The 24,320-nt window shown below is 34.5% G+C and overlaps 1 protein-coding gene across 1 annotated transcript; it reads right to left on the reverse strand.

The window, feature by feature from the left end:
* Positions 1–9,991: 9,991 nt before the first annotated feature.
* Positions 9,992–10,618, reverse strand: LOC143568908 (cysteine-rich receptor-like protein kinase 11). The gene has a single exon (XM_077054940.1). The coding sequence runs from the start codon at positions 10,616–10,618 to the stop codon at positions 9,992–9,994; it is 627 nt and encodes a 208-aa protein (XP_076911055.1).
* Positions 10,619–24,320: the final 13,702 nt, after the last annotated feature.

Below are 24,320 nucleotides of genomic sequence, written 5' to 3' on the forward strand. Positions count from 1 at the left end.
GTCGTTTATTTCTGGATACTTTTATGTTCAGGATGATATGCTTGCATGGTGGGTTGACTCAGGTGCAAGGAGTCACGTATGCAACGATCTAAAATGGTTTGATGAAATTGAACCGTTTAAAGATGGATCTGTACAAAGGATAGGGATGGTAGCAAGTAGCAATCGAGCCTATCAAAGGAATAGGCAAAGTTAGACTTGTTTTTACGTCTGGAAAACACTTGTTGTTGGATGTGGTGTTGTATGTTTCGGGGATTCGATGTGCTAAAAGGTCATTGAGGCTGATATTTTATCTTGACATGGAACCTTTGTTGGATTTTGATATTTATGTAATGACATGTTTAAACTTAATTTTAGTGTCCCGTTTGATGTTAAATCTGTTTATATTGAATCTTTATATTTAGCAAGTAGATTATGTTTTAATCTTATGAGATGATAGTTTGTGTTATGTTAATGATTTTAAAATGCATAACATGTCTAAATTGTTGCTGAAATCTGCTTTTGTTATGGATAATATAACAAGGATACCATTTAAATGTGTTAATCATTTATAAGACTTTTATGGTCTTGGTTATTTATTGAATAACTTTCCTAATTAAAGAACTAGGGTGACCCCACGTGAACTTTGGTACAAAAAGCTTTGTTTTTAAGTTATCTTACAGTGTGGGGATGCATAACAGTTGCGAGACACACTGAACCTAAATTGGGAATTTAGGTCAAAGAGGTGTTGATTGCATATCTGTTAGATATGTTGAACGTTCCCCTGTATATAGGTTCTATGTCATAGAACCAAATGATTGCGTATCTGTTCAATCTGTTATTGAGGCAAGAGATGCTAATATTGGGAACGAGTACTTGCTGCTGTACATAATCTTGTAATTCACTAAATGAATGTGAAAATTGCATTATTGAACGGTGAATCGGATGAAGAGATTTATATAAAATAGCCTTAAAGTTTTGTTTTGCCTCGTTATGAAAAAAGGTTTGTAAATTAATAAAATCTCTTATGGCTTAAAACGAGCTCCTAAAACAATGACATCAAAAGTTTGAGAAAATTGTGTTATCAGATTGCTTTATTCTTAATCAAGCTGACAAGAGTGTATATAGCAAATTTAACTCTAAAAGAAAAAGAGTTATAGTATGTTTATATGTGAATGGCATGTTGATCTTTAGTATTGATAAATATCAAGTTGATAAAACTAAGAAGTTCTTATCATCTAAGTTTGTCATGAAGGACATGGGAAGGTAGAAGTGATTCTGGTATTAGAATCACACGTGGGAATAATACCATCTTAATATCATTACATTGAGAAGATTTTGAAGAAATAATTTCAAGATTGTTCTTCTGTTGGAAACTCCCATATAAATATCATTTGCAAGTTGTGAACAGATTGTTCAACAGTCTTAAAGGAACCATGAACTATGGTTTATGTTATTAAAGGTTTCCTTCAGTTCTAGAAGGATATTTAGATGCAAGTTAGATAACTAACATAGAAGATAATTCTTCTACAAATGGATGGATATTCCTACTTGGTGCGGGTGTTATCTCCTGGGTTTCGAAGAAACGAACTTGCATATCGAAGTTAACAATGGAATCTAAGTTTGTAGTTTTAGCAACAGCTAGTAATGAAGCTGAATGGCTAAGAAATTTGATCTGTGAGATTCCTTTGTGGTCAAAACGGATATCATTAATATCTATCAGGTTTGATAATGTTGACTAAGGATTATAGTCATGTGTATAATGGAAAGTCTAGACGGTTATGTATTATACAAACCATGATTTATGAGCTCATCATACATGGTGTGATATCTGTTGAATTTGTAAGATCTAAGTTTGACTGATGATCTAACTAAAAGGTTAGGAAGAGATCTCGGGAATAAATCAGTCATGGGGATGGTAAGTCCACCTAAAATTTCCCATGTTAAGATACCCAATTCCCACTAATTTGATATTAGCTGCTGAATTCAATGTGGAAAACTTAAACATCTGGAAATTGGAACACATTATTAGTATCATCCTACGGTAAGTGTTCGGACCTACAAGTTGAGGATGTTGAAGTTTAACTTCTTAATAGTTCTTTTGAAAAATTGCATATGCAGGTGCGAGAGTAAAAGAACTACCTATAAGAATATGAAGTTTAGCCGCTTCAAGAAGCTTTGGACTTGAGCTTTGATATATTCTTTGAAGGATTGGGACACAGGCTAGTAAAACATTGTGTCGGGCTGGAATTTGGATTTATAAACGTGTGTGTATATTATCTTCGAGTATTCAATATGAATTGAAATGGTTCAATCGTAGCGACACTCCTATATTCGAATATTTTGAATGGGTAATATACTAATGTGAAATTCAATCGTCACGAAATTTCATTTATGCATACGTTTGCGTTTCTGTGAGGATGGTTAAGTTAATCATGGATATCACTAAAATGGGGGAGGATTGTTGGTAATTTTAGTGTTATCAACATATATTTTAGTGTATTGGATTATCTTGTTGATCGAGGAAATAACATTAGAGATTAAACGAGTTGGGTGACGCGGGAGTGCAGGGTCGATTTAATTCTAAATGTTATTTGTACTTATTGTTATATAAGTATTTAACTTGGGCTTTGATATTAGCTTTATATTTAGGCATGTGGACTAATTAATTATTTTGGGTTTAAACCCATGTGTAGATGTTCATATATAATATATGGGCCACTAATTAGTTAGACATATATATCCATGCGTAAAAGGTCAGATGCGGATATATTCTGATGTTTCTTGATCGAACAAATAAAGACATTAATGAACGGTTACTTAATTCTTGTTCTTCATCACATTCATAGAATCATAAAAATCTAATTCCATGAAACAGAAGTCTCTGTCTTATCTGATAAATTATTTGGGTGTAACCCGCAAATAGATTTATCTGAAAGTGCAAACCACGATTCAGAGATGATCCAGGACAGCCGGTTTTATATAATGATTGAATCAAAAAGATGCAGGTTTGATTATTTGATTGAATTCATCAACCCAGGTACGCAAATTTACAACACACTCCCGACAGTCTTCCTTTTTGATATTTTTGGGGCAAATGGATTTCGTCCAAACTCCAACACTACCGCCGATTTTAACACCGTTGTAAGTTTCTGGAAGCATAAAACTTTTGTCGAGTGAATTGAATGCATCGTCTCGCTCTTTTAACAAATTATCTGAATTGAAATTACCATCTTTACCGCATCTGACACCTTATCGATCTTTATTAATAAGAAAGTTCTGAATTACATTCTCGAGTCGGGTAAACATAAACGAATACAAATACAAAAATCAGAGATGTCACTACGGTAGAACGACGACGACGATGATGCTGGGGATAAGCCCACCACATGCAGATGAGACAACGGCGCAGATGGTGCTGCAGTTTAGATTTGTTTTTGTGTTTTGCTTCTTTTTAACTCGTTGTTATGTATTTAATATTATTATATAAATTTTGTTTTGTTTATGTTTTTTCGTTTCAATTTTAAAATTGTTGTTCGTTGTAATTTTAAAACCGATATATTGAAAACAAAAAATTATTGAAGATAAAAATTGGTTACACCCCACTAAGGCTATGTGTAGTGGAGGAGCTACAAATTAGGCGAATTGCGACATGTGACGCCCAGTCAGCAAATAGTAAGAATTTGTTTTTAGGGTGTTATGGTGTTGTAGCCCCTCCAGTGTCGCGTCACCATTTTTTTATTATTTTCTTTTAATAATTAAAGTAAACAAATAAAAACTCATTAACTTAATTAATTAAATAAAAATACATTAAAATGAAAAAAGAAATACAAAAAAATACATAACAAAAAAAAAACTAATATCCATAATATTCGTGTATTTTTTCAATTCGTCGTCGTTGCAATAATGCGACCTCTTCGTGTAGCACGTCCGCTTTGAGGGATTCGTAGTCTTTTTTTATTTGTCGAAGTTCAAACGTCTGTGCTAGCATTTCGTGGTATTTGTTGGATGTGTTCATGCCGTTTCCCATTTCCACGGAATGTGTTTCGAAACGACTGAACACCTCGTTTAGATGTAATATAATAATAATATTTAACGGCGACAAAAACCCCGCCTCCAATCGCCCCTAAAATCGCCAGGGGGTGTTTGCGCTCCATATCGCTTCTTTTCGCCCTATTTCGCCGCCCACTACATACGGCCTAACACAAAAATAAAACTAACAAAATCAAGAAATAAAAATACAAAAAAGAGAAAAAAAACAATAAAATAATAAAAGAAAGACAAAAAAACACATTTTTTCAAACGAGAAGTTCGACTTTTACTCGGTTTTACCTGAAACTTGGTTTAGAATGAAAAATATTTAAAAAGTATTTTTTTAATGTTAATAACATAAAAAGAAAAGAAATAAAAGAAAAGAAAAGACAACAAAAAGACAAAAAAACAATAAAATAATAAAAAAAGACAAAAAAACACATTTTTCTAAAAGACCCCACCAATGTGTGGCGAATCGCCCGATGTGTGGCGGATTGGGTGGGTGTTTTGGAAACACCATATGGTGTATGTAAAAAACCCCTTATTTATTAGTTAGTTTATATATGTTTTTAATTATTTTTATATATTTTGAGAAAAATCTAACGAGTTCGTGTATTACCTTAAACAAACCAAAGCTCAACTCGAGCTCGACTATGCAGTGTATAACTAATACACAAGGCTCGAGCTCGGGCTTGATAAGTAAACGAGCTTTATTTAAGGTTTAGAATCGAAAAATATGGCTTGTTTTAAGCCTTTTATCTATGCGAGCTCGAGTAGCTCGTTAGCGGCTTGGCTCGTTATGAAGATAGATATTATAAATATGATAAATTCCAATGTTTTTCTATTATTAATAATTTTGTTTTACTGTTTTTAGGAGAAACCAGAAAGACATCTAGACTTGAGACATCGACCAGAATCGAAATGTCAACGTAGAGGAAAAGTGATAGACTGCAAGTAAAATTTTAAAAATATTACCACTTTGTATCAAGGCTAAAAACTTTTGATATAAAAATATTTTCTTACTAACTAAACTAACTAAATATTATATAGAGTCAATGAGTTGAAAGTGGTTGACCTTCTGGATGGGTTTTGTCATATGATGATATGATACAAAATTATACTCTTCGGAAGGTTCATGTTTTGTATTATCATATATTCATATTAATTTAATGCTTTTATATATATATATAAATATATATAATTATATATAATATTAATATAGATGCTTTGTGATCACTTTATGCAGGTAGATTAAGTAAAAGAATATATGGATGTATGTGGATGACTAGGATAACATCACTAGCAGTATGTATTGGTAAAAACTTCCTTCAGTATATATTAGCTTATAAACCAGTGTATTATATGGGTTTAAAAAATTAAATCTCATTCATTATTTTATTATATGATTTTGGTTCTTCAAGTTGCAATAATCATGTAGAAAAAATACATCAAAACTCTTAAAAAGACTCAAAAAAAAAAGAAAAAAAATTTTCACGTAGTATATTGTTGTGTACTATTTCAACATATCTTGCTACTGAACCAAAAATTGCAAGAGTTTATATCGATAAAAATAATTACCAAAGGATTCAAATTGAGGGTTTAATGATATTAAATCATTAACCATCCATATCCAACAAAAAATAAACTTGTATGGCTTACTTCATGTCATTTTTTTTTAATTCATGCATTAGGTTATAAATTTAGAAGCAAGAGCAACTACATATTTGGTAATATTGGTAAAGAAAGTTTAATACTAATAAAGTTATAGGTATTTTATCACAATTGTTTTCGGTTTGAAACATGTCGTCTTATTAAAATTTTAATTTTAGATGATTTTGACATATTTTATTCAACTCCAACAACATACAAGAAACTAAACAGTTATAGTGAGTTTTATATTTATGTGTAAATGTAAAAAAGAAGTCTAGAGACAACATGTTTGAAACTAAAAATAATATTTTTCTTAAAATAACCAGTTTTGACCATAACTTGTACCGATCAAACCGGTTCTTATGCGTTGCGCCGACTGACACGACCCCTCCCTTTTGCCAGCTATAAGAGAACACAAATAGCAAATTTTACCCATATACTTAAAGGGTCGAATACAATTTGAACTTGCCCGAAATGTTCAAAGTCATATTAAAAGTGGGTATGCTTCAAGTGAAACTTGTTATGACCCATTATGTAAATCAAAGTAAAAAAACTGTTGCAAATATTTTATTCGCAACAAAAAAGTATCTCGCTAAAAACCAAACCATTATTACTTCCATATATCAACCAATTTTGAGATTCTTGTATAGAAGATAAAACACAAACAACTCATAATAATAAACTACTAACTTAAAAGAAACAAATTAGTATTTCGAACAACCTACTCATGATCTTACTTTTTACAATAATTTTGTAAAAAATGGGTTCGCAACACCCATAAATACAACAATTTTCCTATCATTTATAATTGTCAAGTATAATGTAGGCCTTAACTTGTAAGATTTAAAAAAAAATGTTGTGCCTATAACAAACAACACAATGTCATCACTACCAGGATACTCTTCCAAAAAGATATGAATTTTGCTTCATGAATATAATTGAAGATCAACAAGGAAACAAAACTCACCATGACACCACTTATTTTAGGGATCAAAACAACTCATTCTCTATATTAGCTTGGCCCGAAACTCTAGATGGTGCAAGTTTGTGACAATGAATAAGCAAACTGAATTTCACTATCAGTTAACATGCGACAAAATAAACTGCACATAATTATTAGACCTGAAAGAAAAAGTATTGTATGCACCATCATCAATCTACTATTATCCTTGAGTGTTGAGCTATGCCAATTTAGCAAAAGTGATCAATACATATAAAAAGGTTTATTATATATAACTAATAGTTAAAAATTATCAAATGAGATGAACCATTTTCGTATTGTTCAAAGTAAAGACGAATCGTGACACTTTCTGAATCGGTCACCAATAAACTAAAAACATACAACACATATTTGCACACACTAAAATGAGTTTCAAAAGTTCTACATACATTCTTTTATTTCTAACTTTTTTTATATTATTTACTATTATAAAATTATATAGATAAATTACTAATATGGAATGTTTATAATATTTATTAATTGTTTTAATGAAATAGTTATGACTTTCAAAGTTAAACAATAATGATGCCACTTGGCAAAAAAATGGGACAATTAAATGTCATATGACACAACAATGATTTTTGTTTATTATAGTAGTAGATACAGTTACTTTAACTTAACATGACTAGATTATATCTAGTGACTAAGCCAACATGATTATTTATGTAAATGGTTTATTTGTTTTACAAAAACGCTTCTTATTGTATATGTTATCATTTCACTTTTTAAATAAACAAGAATCCGTATTTCTGATGCGTAGATTAGCAAGAACTTGGTGCTTACTTAAAGGATATATCATTCTATTTTGGAAGGTGATATTAGAATTCAATATTAGAAATCCTGAATGAAACAGTAACCCCTAAACAAATAAGCAAGAAACAGTAGCAGTGAACCAAGATTGTGTTTTGACACAATTCCCTTAAACAGATTCGCGATATGTTCCTAGGGTACGCCGGTTCTCGGCAACAACAACGCCTAAAAAATGAGTGCAAAAAACTGCCTCAGGCATGCCCAGTATTTTGGAGCTGCATTCATGTCTAGTGGATGTGTGAGCACGCACAAGTTCGAAGAAATTCCATTCCAGAAACCCATTTTGCACCCCCACCCCCCCTTCGCACGGGTAGGACTTGTGGTAAAACATATCATAAATCTTAAAAATAGTAGTAAAGACTTTACCTTATAAACAACCACTTATCCCACACCAACATGGGACAAACATTTACCACATTTTTATTTAAAACTTTCATTTACACATATACCCAAAACTTCCAACATTCAATTCACCTAACATACTAACATGTCTAATATATTTTGTATACCTATTCCATATTACTTTAGGAAACCGAAGATGAGATGAGTTAATGCTTTCTGCAACTTGTTTTATAATTAAATTTTGAACAAAAGCTGCTATGTGTCAGTATGGCTTTTAATCTTATGTGCTTACTCGATGGCTTGTGGTATTTAATCGCAGCAGGCAGAATTGATAATGAAAGGATTGGTTAAATTAGGAGAAATGGGCAAGGTTTTATGTCAAAAACTTAGTAAACATTGCAACACCTCCACATGGAAAATTTTAAATGTTTTGGTGCTTGGGGTCAGTTTTATACTTCGATTATTTTTTCAACCAAATGATTTATGTGCTTAAAATATAGTTTGGAAAGAGAGAACACTAACGATGACTTGAAAAAGAGAATCTGATGTGTTACGTTTGTCTATAGTTATAACCATGAGTCAAGCCACGATGAAGAAGATGATGAAGTTCATGGGGAACTTTTAGAACCCATGATCATGGAATGGTATGCACGTGTAGACACAAAGCTAAAGAACACTTAGGAATTACAATGCACTATGTGTAAGCTTTGAGTTCATTGTACGAGTTCAATATATTAACATTTCAGACTGGAAACATGGTCATCACCTAATCTTGAAGCCCTTGCACTTGAAGTGACTGAATTATCAGCTAGCAATGGGAATAATGCTGTCAGTTGCAACACAAACGTTCCTAGGTGCATTAAGTGGAGAAAGATATACACAATAAGATGACAAACATGGAAGCTATGGTAGAAACTATGGTTAGAAGATAGGCTATAAACACTTTATTTTGAATGTTTGAATGCTTATTATGAAAGGATAACTTGGATATTTGACATTTTAATCTGTAACTTCTATGTGGAATGCTTTTGAAACTTTGATAAGTCCTTAAATTATAAAAAGAGCAACATTAGCAAAAACGGTCACAAGTGGTAAAAAGGCTAGTGATCGCAGAAATGGTCACAACAATAACGGTTGCTAACTGTTCGGCACAAAATTTGCAACCGTAGAAGCGGTCGCAAATGTTGCGACGGTTTTTAAGTAGTTGCAAAATAGCATCAGTCGCAATAAAGCATTAGCGACGTGCATTTTACCGACCTTAGTTTTTGTCGCAAAACAGTCGCAACATAGCAATTGCTACTGTTTTGCGAAAACAAATTTAGTCACAAAAAGCCCAGTTTTCTAGTAGTGGTATTGCTTACTTAATATGATGGCTAACTCTTAAAAAAATGTTGTGTCAATGCTAGGGTGTTTTTATTTTTTTTAGTTCCAATGAGTATTCAGCATATTTATTTATATTTGAAATAGCTAGTTCATGATGTTTTAAACTCATATATCTCTCCGGTTGAACTAAAGGGACTAGGATCGAAATCACATTTTTGGATAAATCCAAAAGTTTCAGATAGTTTTTACAACACAAAGTCCCCAAAAAAATTGTGAAAACAGTTTGGTTTTTGTGGTGAATAATTACATAATGAACCCTTCTTGATTTACGAATTTTGATTGTAATGAATCCTTCTTGATTTACCACATTTTTATATAGTTTATAATGCGTTAATTGTTATTTACATTTATTGGAAACCGACAACATTTTTGTTTATCTTTTTTGTAAACGGTGGCTTCAAAAAACAAAATGTAACGTCGATGATCATATTTTGAGATAGATTTGTAGTTCAACAATTATCAACATAGATTTCCCCGTGAATCATTACATATCGATTCCAGCTTCTTTGAGGGATTATTGATTAGTACGTTGTTGAAAAGTGGTTAGTGCTAGAATATTTTACTGTGCTCTTTTTCTTTTTCAATATATATATGGTAAAACATATTATTTTAACACAGTTAAAATAAAATTTCAAAATAAAGTAAAATGATAAGTAGGCAACTTCTCGTTCCAGATCATTCGATTGGCATCATGCATGGATCCTACAATAAAAAAGAATTCAGACGTGTATGAGTATTGTTAAAATCCGGAGTACTTATCATAAATATAAAAAATATCTCAAATAAATCAACCCGATATTATATATGCGGAGGTGTGACGGAGATGGTCGTGGGAAGAATATTATCATGTGCATACCAAAAGCAGCATTTAACAGATAACTTCCTTCCAGAAGGTTTCCTTAATTTGCCACAACAATCATAGAGTAGCTTAGTTGCTTCAGATAAACATGCCATGCACTCATCCCTTCTTATATCTTCATGACACTGCATGGACCCGTATAATAAGGTGCGAGAACCTGGCCCATAACCTATAGACCCAGACCCGTAACTGCCACGACTGTTACTTCCGGTTGCGATATCCTTGAGTTTATTTGCCAAATTATTCAACCCCTTCTCCAACTCAGCAGCGGTGCCAAGAGCCACAGGCGTTGCAGTACTGAACTCAACCCATCCGGCTAGGTTTATTCGAGTTTGGTTATCTGCATAATGCACCATACAATACATTTTCGGTGCGACCGACCAGCCCGCGCCTTCCTTTTGTTTAGGGCAGGTTTTCTTAAGAACAGGGATGGTCTTTCTTACACACTCCTGGCAATCTTCCTTTTTGATATTTGGGGGGCATTGAGCTTTGGTCCAAACTCCACGACTACCCCCATTTTGAAAACCGTTGTAATCGGATCCATGCCCAAGGCGTATATTGACCATATTGAGCGCGTCATCTCGATCTTTTAACAAGTCATCATAATTGAAATTACCGTCTTTGCCGCATATGACGTGTTTTCGGTTTGGGGTTATGATGAGATTAGCGTTGAAGATTGCTTGAAGGAGTATGAGTGAAACTAGGAATTTGGTTTCTATTTGTGGTTAGAATTTTTTGATATTTCGTGTTTGCAATAAACCGATAGTTATAGCCATGAGTGGTAAACATATGTTAGAAAGTAAGTTGAGTTTTAGACGGTTTTGGTTGGCTGATTGTAAAAAAAAACGTGTATTAAAATAGAATTTCACTTTTATAAAACTTTTTATTTAACAGCCAAATATATTATTTACAAAACATCTTTAGTGGGGATCAAACTCTTAACCACCATCATAAAAGTAAATCACCTTCACTACCATGAATTTAAAATTATAAAATTAGTTATCAAATTAAAAATTGATTGTTTGTAGAAAGAGATTGGACTTAAACCCACATCCTTTGAAATCGTGCTTTTAGGCTATGGGTAGTGGAGAGGCTATAAAATGGGTGTTTTGCGCCGTGTAGCGCCCAGTTAACAAAGGGTAGGAATTTGTTTTTTGGGTGTAATGGTGCAAGAGCTACAAATAGTAATATATATATATATATATATATATATATATATATATATATATATATATATGGGGATGGATCTTGCGAGAAATGATATTACAGCAAGAAGTGCGAGAAGTGAATGTATAACTCCATTAATCCTTAATTTCACTCCATTTCATATGATGTTCCATACATATATGTAGGTTGGTTGTATTTATGTCTTAATTACACATTCAAACCTACCTACAAACATATAAATGTACTGAGCCACATTCAAACCTATGTACCTACAAACATACATACACATATACAAAACATACGTACACATATACAAACCCTACACACATATATATGCATCTACACAAGAGAGTGAAATTAGGGATTAATGGAGTTACATCTTCACTTCTCGTTGTAAAAAAACTTCTGAAATGATCCAATACCATATATATATATATATATATATATATATATATATATATATATATATATATATATATATATATATATATATATATATATATATATAACACATAACACACACACATATGCATAAAATAATAATATATTTCCCCCCACCCTTCCGGCGACAAAAACATTCCGCCCCCGCCCCAATTCGCCCAGGGGGCGGTGTCCTCCACAAAATTCGCCCATTTTCGCCCCCATTTCTCGCCTAGTACGCATGGCCTTATTTGACACACACGTTAAATTTTTATGATAGAAATATAAACTAATTAAATTTAAATTGTCTTTCGAATCACCGTTGAAAGAGTATAATTATCAATAACCTTTCTAAAGTCTTTAACATAGAATTATGTCATATTTCCAAGCTTTAAACCCATCTATCTTGATCTTCATGACCCAAACTAACGTGTTTGGAAGGTGGTCCTCCATATCACTTTCTTCATGCGGATTCCGAAATTACTTCCGTTGGTGACTCGTATTACCTTCCACCTCATCATTACCACCTCTAGCCCCGCATCTTATTTTCCCATTATACGTGGGCAATGCTGTCTCCGAAAATCATTAAAATGTTTCGGGCAGAATGCAGACAAAATTAATGCCACAAATAAAGGGTTTTTTTTTAATTGGGTTTTAACAATTAAATATTTATTAGGCTTATTCGGTTATAGCCTGAGTTGTGCAAAATTTTGTTATTATAAAAAGAGACTTAATCAAATTGGGTAATTGGATTTAAACATGAATTATACAAAAATAATATTTAAAAACAAATTGGGTCTACCGGGTTGATTGGTCGGGTATTAATGTTTGCATTGTTTTTGGCTAGGCTAGCTTCTTGTTAGTCTTCGCTTTCTTCTAATAATATTTCTGGATTAGTCGTTAAAAAAAGAGTTTACTTGTTTCAATATTAATTGTTATGTTAAAAGTAATTTTTTTAAATAAGGGCCGCAAAGATAAAAAAAATTTTAGGCTTAAAACCGGTTTAGCAGTACAAATCATTATTTTAGAAAAAAAAAAAATACAACCGACCAAAAATATTGGCACAAACATGGGCTTTCATCGAATCGAATGACGTTAATCGGCTTGTTAATTTGGGGTTATATTGATATTAGCATTGCGAAGATTGCTTGAAGGAGAGTGAAACTAGGAATTTGGTTTCCATTTGTATGTGGTTTGAATTTTTTGATATTTCATGTTTGAAATAAACCGATAGTTATCGCCATCAGTGGTAACATATGTTAGAAAGTAAGTTGAGTTTTAGACGGTTTTGGTTGGTTGATTGTAAAAAACACGTGTATTAAAATAGAATTCCACTTCTATACAATTCTTTTCTTATTTTATTTTTTAAACAGCCAAATATATTATTTTATATTATGCCGTCCTTACCCCTGGTGAGGATTGAACCATGACCACCATTTAGAAAGTTCAATTACACTACACTTCTCTTTTATCATTTTATATTATGCCGTTAAAACAGTTCATTTTATATTCTCTGGGCTTAATTTTAGGAAGAAAATATTAACAAGAGAGTAAAAATTTCAAAATTAAATATAATAAATTTCATCATATTCTTATATACACAGGTTTATATGTCAACTGTCAAATGACCAATGCTTTAAAAATTCTATTTATTAACATATATCAGACGTCACAAATATTTCCAGAAAAAAGTTGCAGACTTTCTCCATAATGAAACTTTAACAAGTTATCAGGTATACAAATGACAAAATTAACCTAGTTTTATCAACTTGAATGATTATGTCTCACAAATACAATAGCTGCTATCGAAACCAACACAATTTAAAACTCATGAACTTGCTTAACAAAATACACATACTGATGAGTTCTCTAAGAATTGAACTTGCTTAAAAACAGTGAGCCAATGTTCCGTGTCACATAACATTAATCATGTTAATAAGAAGCGTATAAATATATTCCTGATCCAGATCCAAGTCGGTAAGGAGATCAAAATTGAAAGGATATTGAGTTAGAAGTTTTGAATTAAACGAGTGCAGGTTTATCAGTTTGCTTCTTTAAGTTTATTTAAGTTAAGAGTAAGAGTATAGGGTTAAGAGAGTCGTAACTTATTGTAGGTTGTGGTATTCTATTCATAGAAAAGAGTTATACACAGGTGTTCACCGAAATACAGTGTGTTACTCAATCTTGATACGATTGATTAAACTTCTGACATGTATTTTTATTAAATAAACCTGACATATGCGGAGGTGTGACATAGATGGTCTATAGTGTCTAGGGAAGAAAATTATCATGTGCATACCGAAAGACACAATTAATAGAAAGTACCCTTCCAGATGGTTTTCTCAATTTGCTACAACAATCATGGAGCCGATTAGTAGCTTCAGACAAACATTTCATGCAGTCCACCTTTGATATAGTTACATAACATTGCATGAATCCGTATAAGGTGTGGGAACCTGGCCCATAACTTATAGACCCAGACCCGTAACTGTTATTATTCCCGTTTACCATATCCTTAAGTTTATTTGACAAATTATTCAACCCCTTCTCCAACTCACCAGCGGAACTAGGAGTCGGAGGCGCCTCTGTAGGAAAGAACTGAACCCACTCGCCCCCTAGGTTTTTTTGCGTTGGGTGATCTGCATAACGAACCATGCAATATTTTCTCTGTGTGACTGACCAGGCCACGCCTTCCTTTTGTTTAGGACATGTTTTCTTAAGAATAGGGATAGTTTGTTTTACACAGTCTTGACAACCTTCCATTTTGATATTTGGGGGGCAAAGAGCTTTCGTCCAAACACCATTACTACCGCCATTTGAACACCGTTGCATGGAAGCCGGAAGCTTTTGTCAAGTGCATTGAATGCGTCATCTCGCTCTTTTAACAAGTCATCTGAATTAAAATTACCATTTTTACCGCATCTGGCTGCTTGTCGGTCTGGGGCTATGATGTAATTAGCATTGTTGAAGATTGGTTGAAGGAGTATGAGTGAAACTAGGAATTTGGTTTCCATATTACGTGTTTACAATTAATCGATATCTATGAGTGGTAACGTATAAATGTTAGAAAAGGAAATTGAGATTTAGACATTCTAATCGGTTGTTTGTAAAAACATGTGCATTAAAATAGAATTTCAGCTCCATACAATTCTCTGGTTATGTTTTATTCTAGCTACCTAATTTATCATACATTATTATCTAACTATATCTATATAATTGTCTACCATGAAAGCTTACATGTCGCTCTCAGGTTGTTCCACCTATTCTTTAGAGTCATCATATTGCTTGATTTGTAAATAAAATCTTCTCATGGATTTGACCCGAATTCGCGAATATGGGTCTCACCAAACCAGGATAGTCTTTAAATGAGTTATAACATCTCATTTATTTGTGAAACTATTTCATAATTAGACAATAATTTTTGCGGGCCACGGGTCTCACCAAACCCGGATAACCCTTAAACGGGTTATAACATCTCATTTATTTGGGAAATAACCCCTTAATTATCAAAGAATAAATTCCACGGGTTATGGGTCTTACCAAACCCTAATAGCCCTCAAATGGGTTATAAGATCTCATTTATTGGTAAACACTTCCATCATTAAACCCTAATTTAGTTTATCTCTTTTACATGCTCTCTGTTGTTAGTCTGTCATCTCTTTCGCCGGTTAACTTCCGATACTACCCACCATCGTCAACATCAACGTCCCCTTTTTCATTAGACAAATATTTGTGTTCATGTTTGTTCATTTAAAAAAAATCAACATGCTTGTGTTCGTTTATATTTGTTCGTTAAAAATCTAAATAACCTACACATCTCAATTGAAAAAACTCAAACGCTAAAAAATATAATAAAAAATTAATATATATGTGTTAAATTAAAACAAAACTACGTTAAAAAATAAAATAAGTCATCATAAAATAGCAAAACCATTAAAAATAAAACTTGAATAAACCCCCGTAACACGAGAGGATCAAACTAGTGAATAAACCCTCGTAACACGGGAGGATCAAACTAGTTTTAGTTCTGGTAGCGTGACAATCATAACGAAAATCGAACCAATTCGCGTAGACTCACAAAATTTTGTTATTAATTTTGGAACCGTAACCAACGTGACGGAAATCAGTCGAATTTGCCCTCAACTTCCAGGACCGGCAATGATCAGATCATTCCAACGCCCGAATGTTACCAACTGACGCACTCAATTGATCCACCTCAAATTTTATATCTTTTTGTTATATTTTTTATTTTTAGTTCTGGTATCATAACGCACTTAACCGAAACCGACAAAATTTGTGTCGATTTACGACCTCAACGCCCGGTACAGACAATATTTCGCTTGGGTTTTACCAACCTGCTCGACGCAATGCGTCGGGTATAACACTAGTTTAAAATAGTAATAAAAAATATCTAATTAAAGTTGATTTATTGTAAAAAGAGATCGGGTTTGAACCCAAATACTTACAAATCGGGCTTTTATTGACCACACAAAGACGTATTTTAATTTACTTTCAACATTAGTTCACACTTTAAATCTAATTTTAAATTAATTATATATTTTTATTGACAATCATATGACTTGAACCCACATCTTTTGAAAATATAAAATCTTATCAAATTCCTTAATATCATACCATAGATGGCATCCCATCATCCAAAGCACACAAGGGGTCAAAACCTTGTAAACTTGACACAATTACATGGTGATCTCCAATTTGATCTACATAGTATAGTATGATTTACTTATATGAGAGACAAGAAGGATACACGGAAGGAACATAGATATATTTATTTTGCGCTTGTGATCAATTTATGAACAAGTGGCAGTCGATTTCTCTTACGACTTTACCTTGTGAAATCTCGGATTGATGCCCACTCTAATCACTTCAATGGAAAATATGGTCCCTGCCTTTTTGATACCTTGACTCACGATTATTCAAGATGGGATAAACTTGGTTGTCTCAAAGAATTTTAGGAATGGTATGGGGAAAAATTGATTGCGCCTAAATTGAAAGTTTAAAAAGTATACCCAATAATTTATGTGAGGGAAGGGTTAACATAATCCCTTCTATAACTACTGAACCCTTGAAACCCCATCTATAACCATTCAATTTTTGATCCAATGATTGAGATCAATTCAATGTTCATGGGCCACAAGATTTAACCATTTTTCCAATAAAAAAATAGGAAAGGGTATAATGGGAAAGCGAAAAAGGTGTTTATCTCTCCAAAAAGATGTACCTTTGTCATAAAATCAGACATTGGGACGCGTGTTGCGTTTCTTTTTCCACCTTTATATTAATACCCAAGAAATTTAACAAACATAAATTGCAAGTAAATGTAATAAATGTAAATCAAAATTACGACACATGTAATAAATGTAAATACGTTTACATATTTTACATGCTTTACATTTAAACGTGTTTTACACATTTACATCTTTTATAATCAGAATGTGAGAAACGTAAATCGGAATGTAAGAAATGTAAATTGTTTTCTCTCTCCACCTTTATTTAATCAGGCATTTTACATCTGTTACAACTTTCACATCTTCTACATACTTTTACATTAAGCAAAAAAATTAAAAAAAAAAAGAAAAAAACAGGCATTCCATATTTTTGCATATTTTACACGCTTTACATACAAACGTGTTTTGCATCTTTACATATGTAAATCGGTGAATACATCAAATAAATGTAAGAAACGTAAATTGGAATGTAAGTGTTACATCCTACTTTCGATAATAATAATAAGAAATTTTGTTTATTAGATAATGCGTTATTATCTAGTTTGAATAAATGAAATATTTGAGTGTGGGTTTGGACACTAAAAGATGGAATTTGACATTAAAAGATGGAATAAGGGATGATGATGGGCCTTAGGTCCATAGGCTTAAGGGTATATAAACCCCTTAAACCTCCCTAAAACCCTAAACTCTTATTCTTATCACTTGGCGCCATACACTCTCAAAAACACACACAAACACCCTCCTTTATCTCGAACCAAGATCCGAAGGAAAAGACCCGAGCTTGTTGGTGTTAGAGCCTCGTGACGAGCAAGACGAACATCAAGACTAGATCGTGTTCAAGAAACCGATTCGTTTGAGGTACATTTTATAACAGAAACTTATACACTGCTCATTTAGTATCCGTAGATCTATACAAATGGTAAAGACAAATTAAACGTGACAATTCTTGTTGAAATTCGTTAACGTTTGATAGGTTAATTGTTAGCTTAAAGAACCGTATGTATATATCAATCAACTGCACCATTTAAAAGCAAAGTTTTGATGTTTAGTGGATTAGGGTTTGTAGATGCTGTAAATCCAAGTCAAACAATACCAAATTTGTGTTATTTTATCGCGATTTGAAGGTTTATTGCAGATCTGGTGTCTGTTGACTATATTCTGTTCTTGACGATTTTGACTTTGAAAATTAGAGTCAAAGATTGGATTAGTATTGATATTCATTCGTTATGAATAGCGAATGACTGATCATTCGTTAAGCATTCATAACGAATAAGATCCATTCGTGCGCTCTCATAACGAATGAGCCTCTCATTCGTCTCCTAGAATTCACGAATGGTCTTACTCATTCATTATCCATTCATTCGTCATGATGAGACAGCGAATCGGACCATTCGTTATAAGATACACGCGTGTGCTCTTGTAACGAATGAGCCTCTCATTTGTCTCAAAAAGTCACGAATGGCTTTAGTCATTCGTTATTCACTCATTCAACGAATGGAGCCATTCGTCATGACGAATGGGATAGAGAATAAATAATCATTAAGAATTTCAATGAAATTTGTGTTAAGGACCTTTAATGGAAACAAAATTTTTCCAAGATGACTTAGGAGCTCGACCCCAGCCAGGGGCTCTGCCCCTTGGACCCTGCTAGGGGCTACCACCCCTATATCCCGCTGCCAAGGGCGCTGCCCTGGACCCGCGTTCGTTGAGGGTTGTATTAAACTAGAAATACGATATGGGTAGTGATAGTTAATTGATACATGTAATTATTATACCGTTAGCCGCACCTAGTTAAAGTGAGGAGTTACCATTAACTCCGAAAGGAACTGAGCTTAGGTGAGTTTCTAGCCCCATTTTCTTATTATGTACTCGGGGTTGTGTGCATACTCGTTAATAAATATACTTACCTCAAGTGGTAAGTGTATGCTATGTGAATGTTTATGAATGATGTATGTATGATATATGAATGTTTATGAATGATGTATGTATGATATATGAATGATGTAGAAAAGATTAAGTGTATGTGTGAAAGTACATAAATATAAATATAAAGAAGATAATGTATAGTTGTATGGTGGTATGCCTAAAGGGTTGCAGTCCCTAATAATATCTACGAAGGTTAAAGGGTTGCAGACCCTAATAATATCTACGAAGGTTACCGGGTTGCAGACCCTAATAATACATGCGAAGGTTATAGGGCGAAATGCTCTTAAAAACGAATATATATTTATGTATGTAATGTACAGGCTAAAAGAATGAAAGTATGAAAGAAAGAAAGAAAGTATGCGTGCATGTACGAAAGAAATGTACACAGGTTAAGCATGTAATATGTATCTTCGGATACGTATATATGTGGGTATGTGAATGTCTTGTATGTTGCCTGATTAACTAGAACTCACTCAGCGTAGCTAACTTTTAGTATGCACGCAGGTGAATAGGCTAAGGCAGCTCGCGTGAATGAAGACACATGACATTGGACTGAAGAGACTGACATCATTAGAAGAATGTTATGATGTTTAAATATGACTTTTTATATTACATTAAAGACAAGATTTTGGTTGTTATGAAAATATTTCAATGATTATGTAATATATGGTTAAAGTTTTCTATTCCGTGAAAAGTTTTAATTAACTATGATATTTAGAAATATGTTTATGAGTAAATCCAACATCCAATTAGGGCACTGGGACCGGGGCTTTATAGTAAGAAACGTAAATCGTTTTCTCTCCTCACCATTATATAAGCAAACGTGTTTTACATATGCTACATCGTTTAATTCTTTTACATATTTTAATATTACGAAAGAAACATACATTGCATATACTTACATATTTTACATAATTAACATTCAGACGTATTTTACATATTTACGTCTTTTACACACTTTACACATGCAAAACTAGTGAATTCTTTTAATAACACAGTAAATGCAACAAGCGTAAATCGAAATGTAAAAAATATAATTGAATGAGTCTATTAACGGCTCCAAAATATAAGAAATGTTAAAAAAGGAACATTCTTTCAAATTAAGAATTCATTCATAGAAATACGGTTAAAAAACGTTTTGTTCCAACAAAGAATTCATTCATAGAAACCAAATAAAATAGAAATAAAAAAAATATTAATCAAATAAAAAACGGCGAACAACGTCAAATGCATACGTCTTTTCCGGCGAACAAGATCTCGTGCATTAAACTAACATAAATCCGATGAGCAGGATCTTATGAATACGTATTTACGGCGAACAACATCTAGCTGTTGTAGATCCAATCAGCCACCAACAAATCGATATGCATACATCTTCCTTGTAAGGCCCCGTTACCGGTAGCCCTACTTTCGTGTTGGATTTACTCATAAACACAGTTCTAAATATCAGAGTTAATTAAAACATTTACGCGGAATATAAAACTTTCATAAAACATTACATAATTCATAACTTGTCTCAAAACATCCTTTGTCTTTCAACATTAAAGCATTAAAATTAAAACATCATAAGTCTTCAGAGGCCAGACTCTTGTTCAATGCCACGTGTCTCCTCAAGCGAGCTGCCTCATCCTACTCACCTGCGTGCATACTAAAAGTCAGCTACGCTGAGTGAGTTCTAGTTAATCATACACTATACAATACACATAAACTTATATTCTTTCATTCATACTTTCACACTTTCATACTCTCATTCTTTCATTCTTTCATACTTTCATTCTTTCTTTTGTATTAACTTACCTTCATATCTTACGTTATAAAGAGCATTACGCCCTACATTCCTCGAGTATTATTAGGGCTCGGTACCCTCCTTCCTCGAGTATTATTAGGGCTCGGTACCCTCTTTCCACGAGTATTATTAGGGCTCGGTTTCCCTCTTTCCACGAGTATTATTAGGGCTCGGTTTCCCTCTTTCCTCGAATATTAGTAGGGTTCGGTTCCCTAGTTCTCGAATATTAGTAGGGTTCGATTCCCTCTTCGTTACCATACAACCATACATCATACCTCGAGTATTATTAGGGCTCGGTACCCTTTTCGTAACCATACAACCATCCTTTCCTTCTTTTATTAACTTTATCACATTCATACACATAAGCATACATATCATACTTACCTTATACTTAGCGTTACAACCTGACAGTACGTGCAATATCCGAAGATCGTTCACGTACCGTCAAGCCATCATTTATACATATCACATCATTCACATAAGGCATACACTTATCTCTTAGGATAAGCGTATTAACAAACATATCGAGTATGCACACAGCCCCGAAAACATAACACATAAATGGGGCTAGAAACTCACCTAAACACGGTTACGTTCACCGTTAATCGTAATCCCTTTCTTCAGTTGTGCACGGCTGACTGTATAACAAGTATACGTATCAAACAACTATCACTACTCATATCATCTTTCTAGTCTTAACTACTACCCACAACGAACGGGGGTCCGGGGGCAGCGCCCCTGGTAGCGGGGTCTAGGGGCGGCAGCCCCTAGCAGGGTCCAAGGGGCAGAGCCAGGTCAGGTCAGCTTGGAAAAATTTTATTTCCATTAACTGTCTTAACACATTTTTCATTAGGTTTTTAATTTATTTCCTAATCGAACTTGGCTTTAGGCGAAGTTAAACCTTAGGCGAACTTAGCTTTAGGCGAAGTTAAACCTTAGGCGAACTTAGCTTTAGGCGAAGTTGTCATCAGGCGAACTTGGCTTTAGGCGAAGTTAAACCTTAGGCGAACTTAGCTTTAGGCGAAGTTAAACCTTAGGCGAACTTAGCTTTAGGCGAAGTTGTCATCAGGCGAACTTGGCTTTAGGCGAAGTTAAGCCTCAGGCGAACTTAGCTTTAGGCGAAGTTAAGCCTCAGGCGAACTTAGCTTTAGGCGAAGTTAAACCTTAGGCGAACTTAGCCGTAAGCGAAGTTATCAATTAGGCGAACTTGGCCTCAGGCGAAGTTATCGCTTTGAAGGCGAAGTTGCCCAGATGCAGGCGAAGTTGCCCAGATCAGCCGCTGTTTTAGTTTCTGACCAGCATTTCGAGCGATTTTAACACCCTTGCTATGGTTCGACATCACCCACTACGTTCCCCAACCGTTTCCGGTCGTATATACGCTATAAAGCTCGGATCTTTAAACTTCAAAAATCAAGAATCATACCTTTTTGAGCTCGTTTGGATCTCGTTTACTTGTTTAATCACAACCAACGCTCTCTCTCTCTCTCTCTCTCTCTCTCTCTCCCGGATCTGCCCGGTTCTTCCCTCGGCCGGCGGCGAAGATGTGTGGTGTGTGTGTTTTGGAGTGTGTTAGAAAAGTGATAGAATGAAAGATATTTTTGAGTTTAGGGGGTATTTATATCCCTTAAATCCCATGGACCTAAGGCCCATTCTCATTTAACCCATCTCAATTATTCCAAGTCCATGATCCGCTCCTTACTCGATATTAAATAATTAATAACGCGAAATCACTAAACATAACTTTCTTTATTCAACATTATAAATTTTAGGATGTTACAAGTCTTCCCTCCTTAAAGAGGTTTCGTCCCCGGAACCTAACTATTACATAAACAAACTAGGGTAAAACTTGCGCATCTCATCCTCGGCTTCCCAAGTAGCATCTGATCCCTTGCGGTGTTTCCATATCACTTTTACCAGAGGTATAATCTTGTGACGAAGCTGCTTCTCCTTGCGATCAACGATCTCTATCGGTTGCTCGATGTAGTTCAATTGTTCATCAACCTCAATGTCCATCAACGGCACGTGAGACGTGTCATCAGCTAGACACTTCCTCAAATGAGAAACATGGAAGGTTGAATGAATTCCTTCTAACTCATCGGGTAAATCCAGTTTATAAGCTACTTCACCCACACGATATACAATCTTAAACGGTCCAATGTACCTCGGACTCAATTTCCCCCTCTTTCTAAAACGGATAATTCCCTTCCAAGGCGAGACCTTAAGCATCACATTGTCGCCAACGTTAAACTCAATTGGTCGTCGCCGCTTATCTGCATAAGACTTTTGTCTGTCTTGAGCGGCTTTCATTCTTGCTTTGATCTGATCGAACTTTGAAGACGTTTCTTGAACCACTTCAAGGCTTCCCATTTCTTTCTGACCAATCACACCCCAACACACCGGGGTTCTACATCGTCTACCGTAAAGCATCTCAAACGGTGGCATACCAATACTTGAATGGTAACTGTTGTTATAGGAGAACTCTGCCAGGTGCAGATGATCATCCCAACTTCCACCAAAATCTAAAACACAAGCACGTAGCATGTCCTCAAGGGTTTGGATCGTCCTTTCAGACTGTCCATCAGTTTGAGGATGATACGCCGTACCGATGTTCAACCTCGTCCCCATAGCTTCATGGAATTTCTTCCAGAACCTCGAAGTAAACCGTGTATCTCTATCAGCACGATCGATAACGGTACCCCATGCTTGGTTACAACTTCTTTGATGAACAAGCTTGCTAACGTTTCTGACGAGATGGCCTCTCGTATGGGCAGAAAGTGAGCACTCTTGGTCAAGCGATCCACAATCACCCAGATAGTATCATGTTGCTTAGCTGTACGAGGTAGCTTAGTTATGAAGTCCATGGTGATGTGTTCCCATTTCCACTCAGGTATCTCTAGCGGTTGCATTTTCCCGTAGGGCTTTTGGTGCTCGGCTTTGACTTGTAAGCAAGTTAAGCACTTGCTAACATAATCCACTACATCATTCTTCATTCCTGGCCACCAGTAATCTCTTTTCAAGTCTTGGTACATCTTTGTAGCTCCAGGATGGATTGAGTACCTTGACTTATGAGCTTCATCTAAGATTCGACTTCTAAGATCACCATGGCGTGGGATCCACATACGGTCGAACCTAGTTTTAACTCCATGAGTGTTTTCCATCAACTCGTCTTGCTGGCCACAAATCCTTTCTTTCTTTACCAACCCTTCATCTACTAACACTTCTGACTGCACTTTGATGATTTCTTCAAAAAGACTTGGGTTCATGATCAACTTGTAGGACTTCACTGTTGCAAGGACTTCCTCATTCTTACGACTTAACGCATCAGCGACCACGTTAGCTTTACCGGGGTAATACTTAATCTCACAGTCGTAATCCTTTATCAATTCTAACCATCTTCTCTGCCTCATGTTCAATTCTTTCTGCTCGAAGAAGTACTTTAAACTCTTATGATCTGTATAGATAATACACTTAGTACCGTACAGATAATGCATCCATATCTTAAGAGCATGTACTACAGCTGCTAACTCCAAATCATGCGTCGGATAAGTACTCTCATGGACCTTCAACTGTCTAGACGCGTAAGCTATCACCCTCCCTCGTTGCATCAACACGCAACCTAACCCTTGATGCGAGGCATCAACACAAACAACGAATCCTCGTCACCATCGGGTAGAGCAAGGATTGGAGCTTGCGTGAGTCTCTTCTTTAATTCTTCAAAGG

The sequence above is a fragment of the Bidens hawaiensis genome, unplaced genomic scaffold, assembly GCF_021521415.1.
Source record: "Bidens hawaiensis isolate Kalapana, Puna unplaced genomic scaffold, B.hawaiensis_p1.1 tig00024245_1, whole genome shotgun sequence".
Taxonomy (NCBI): domain Eukaryota; kingdom Viridiplantae; phylum Streptophyta; class Magnoliopsida; order Asterales; family Asteraceae; genus Bidens; species Bidens hawaiensis.

Excerpts from the sequence above, each read along its gene's own strand:
- LOC143568908 (XM_077054940.1), bottom strand. The coding sequence starts at position 10,618 with ATGGTCAATATACGCCTTGGGCATGGATCCGATTACAACGGTTTTCAA.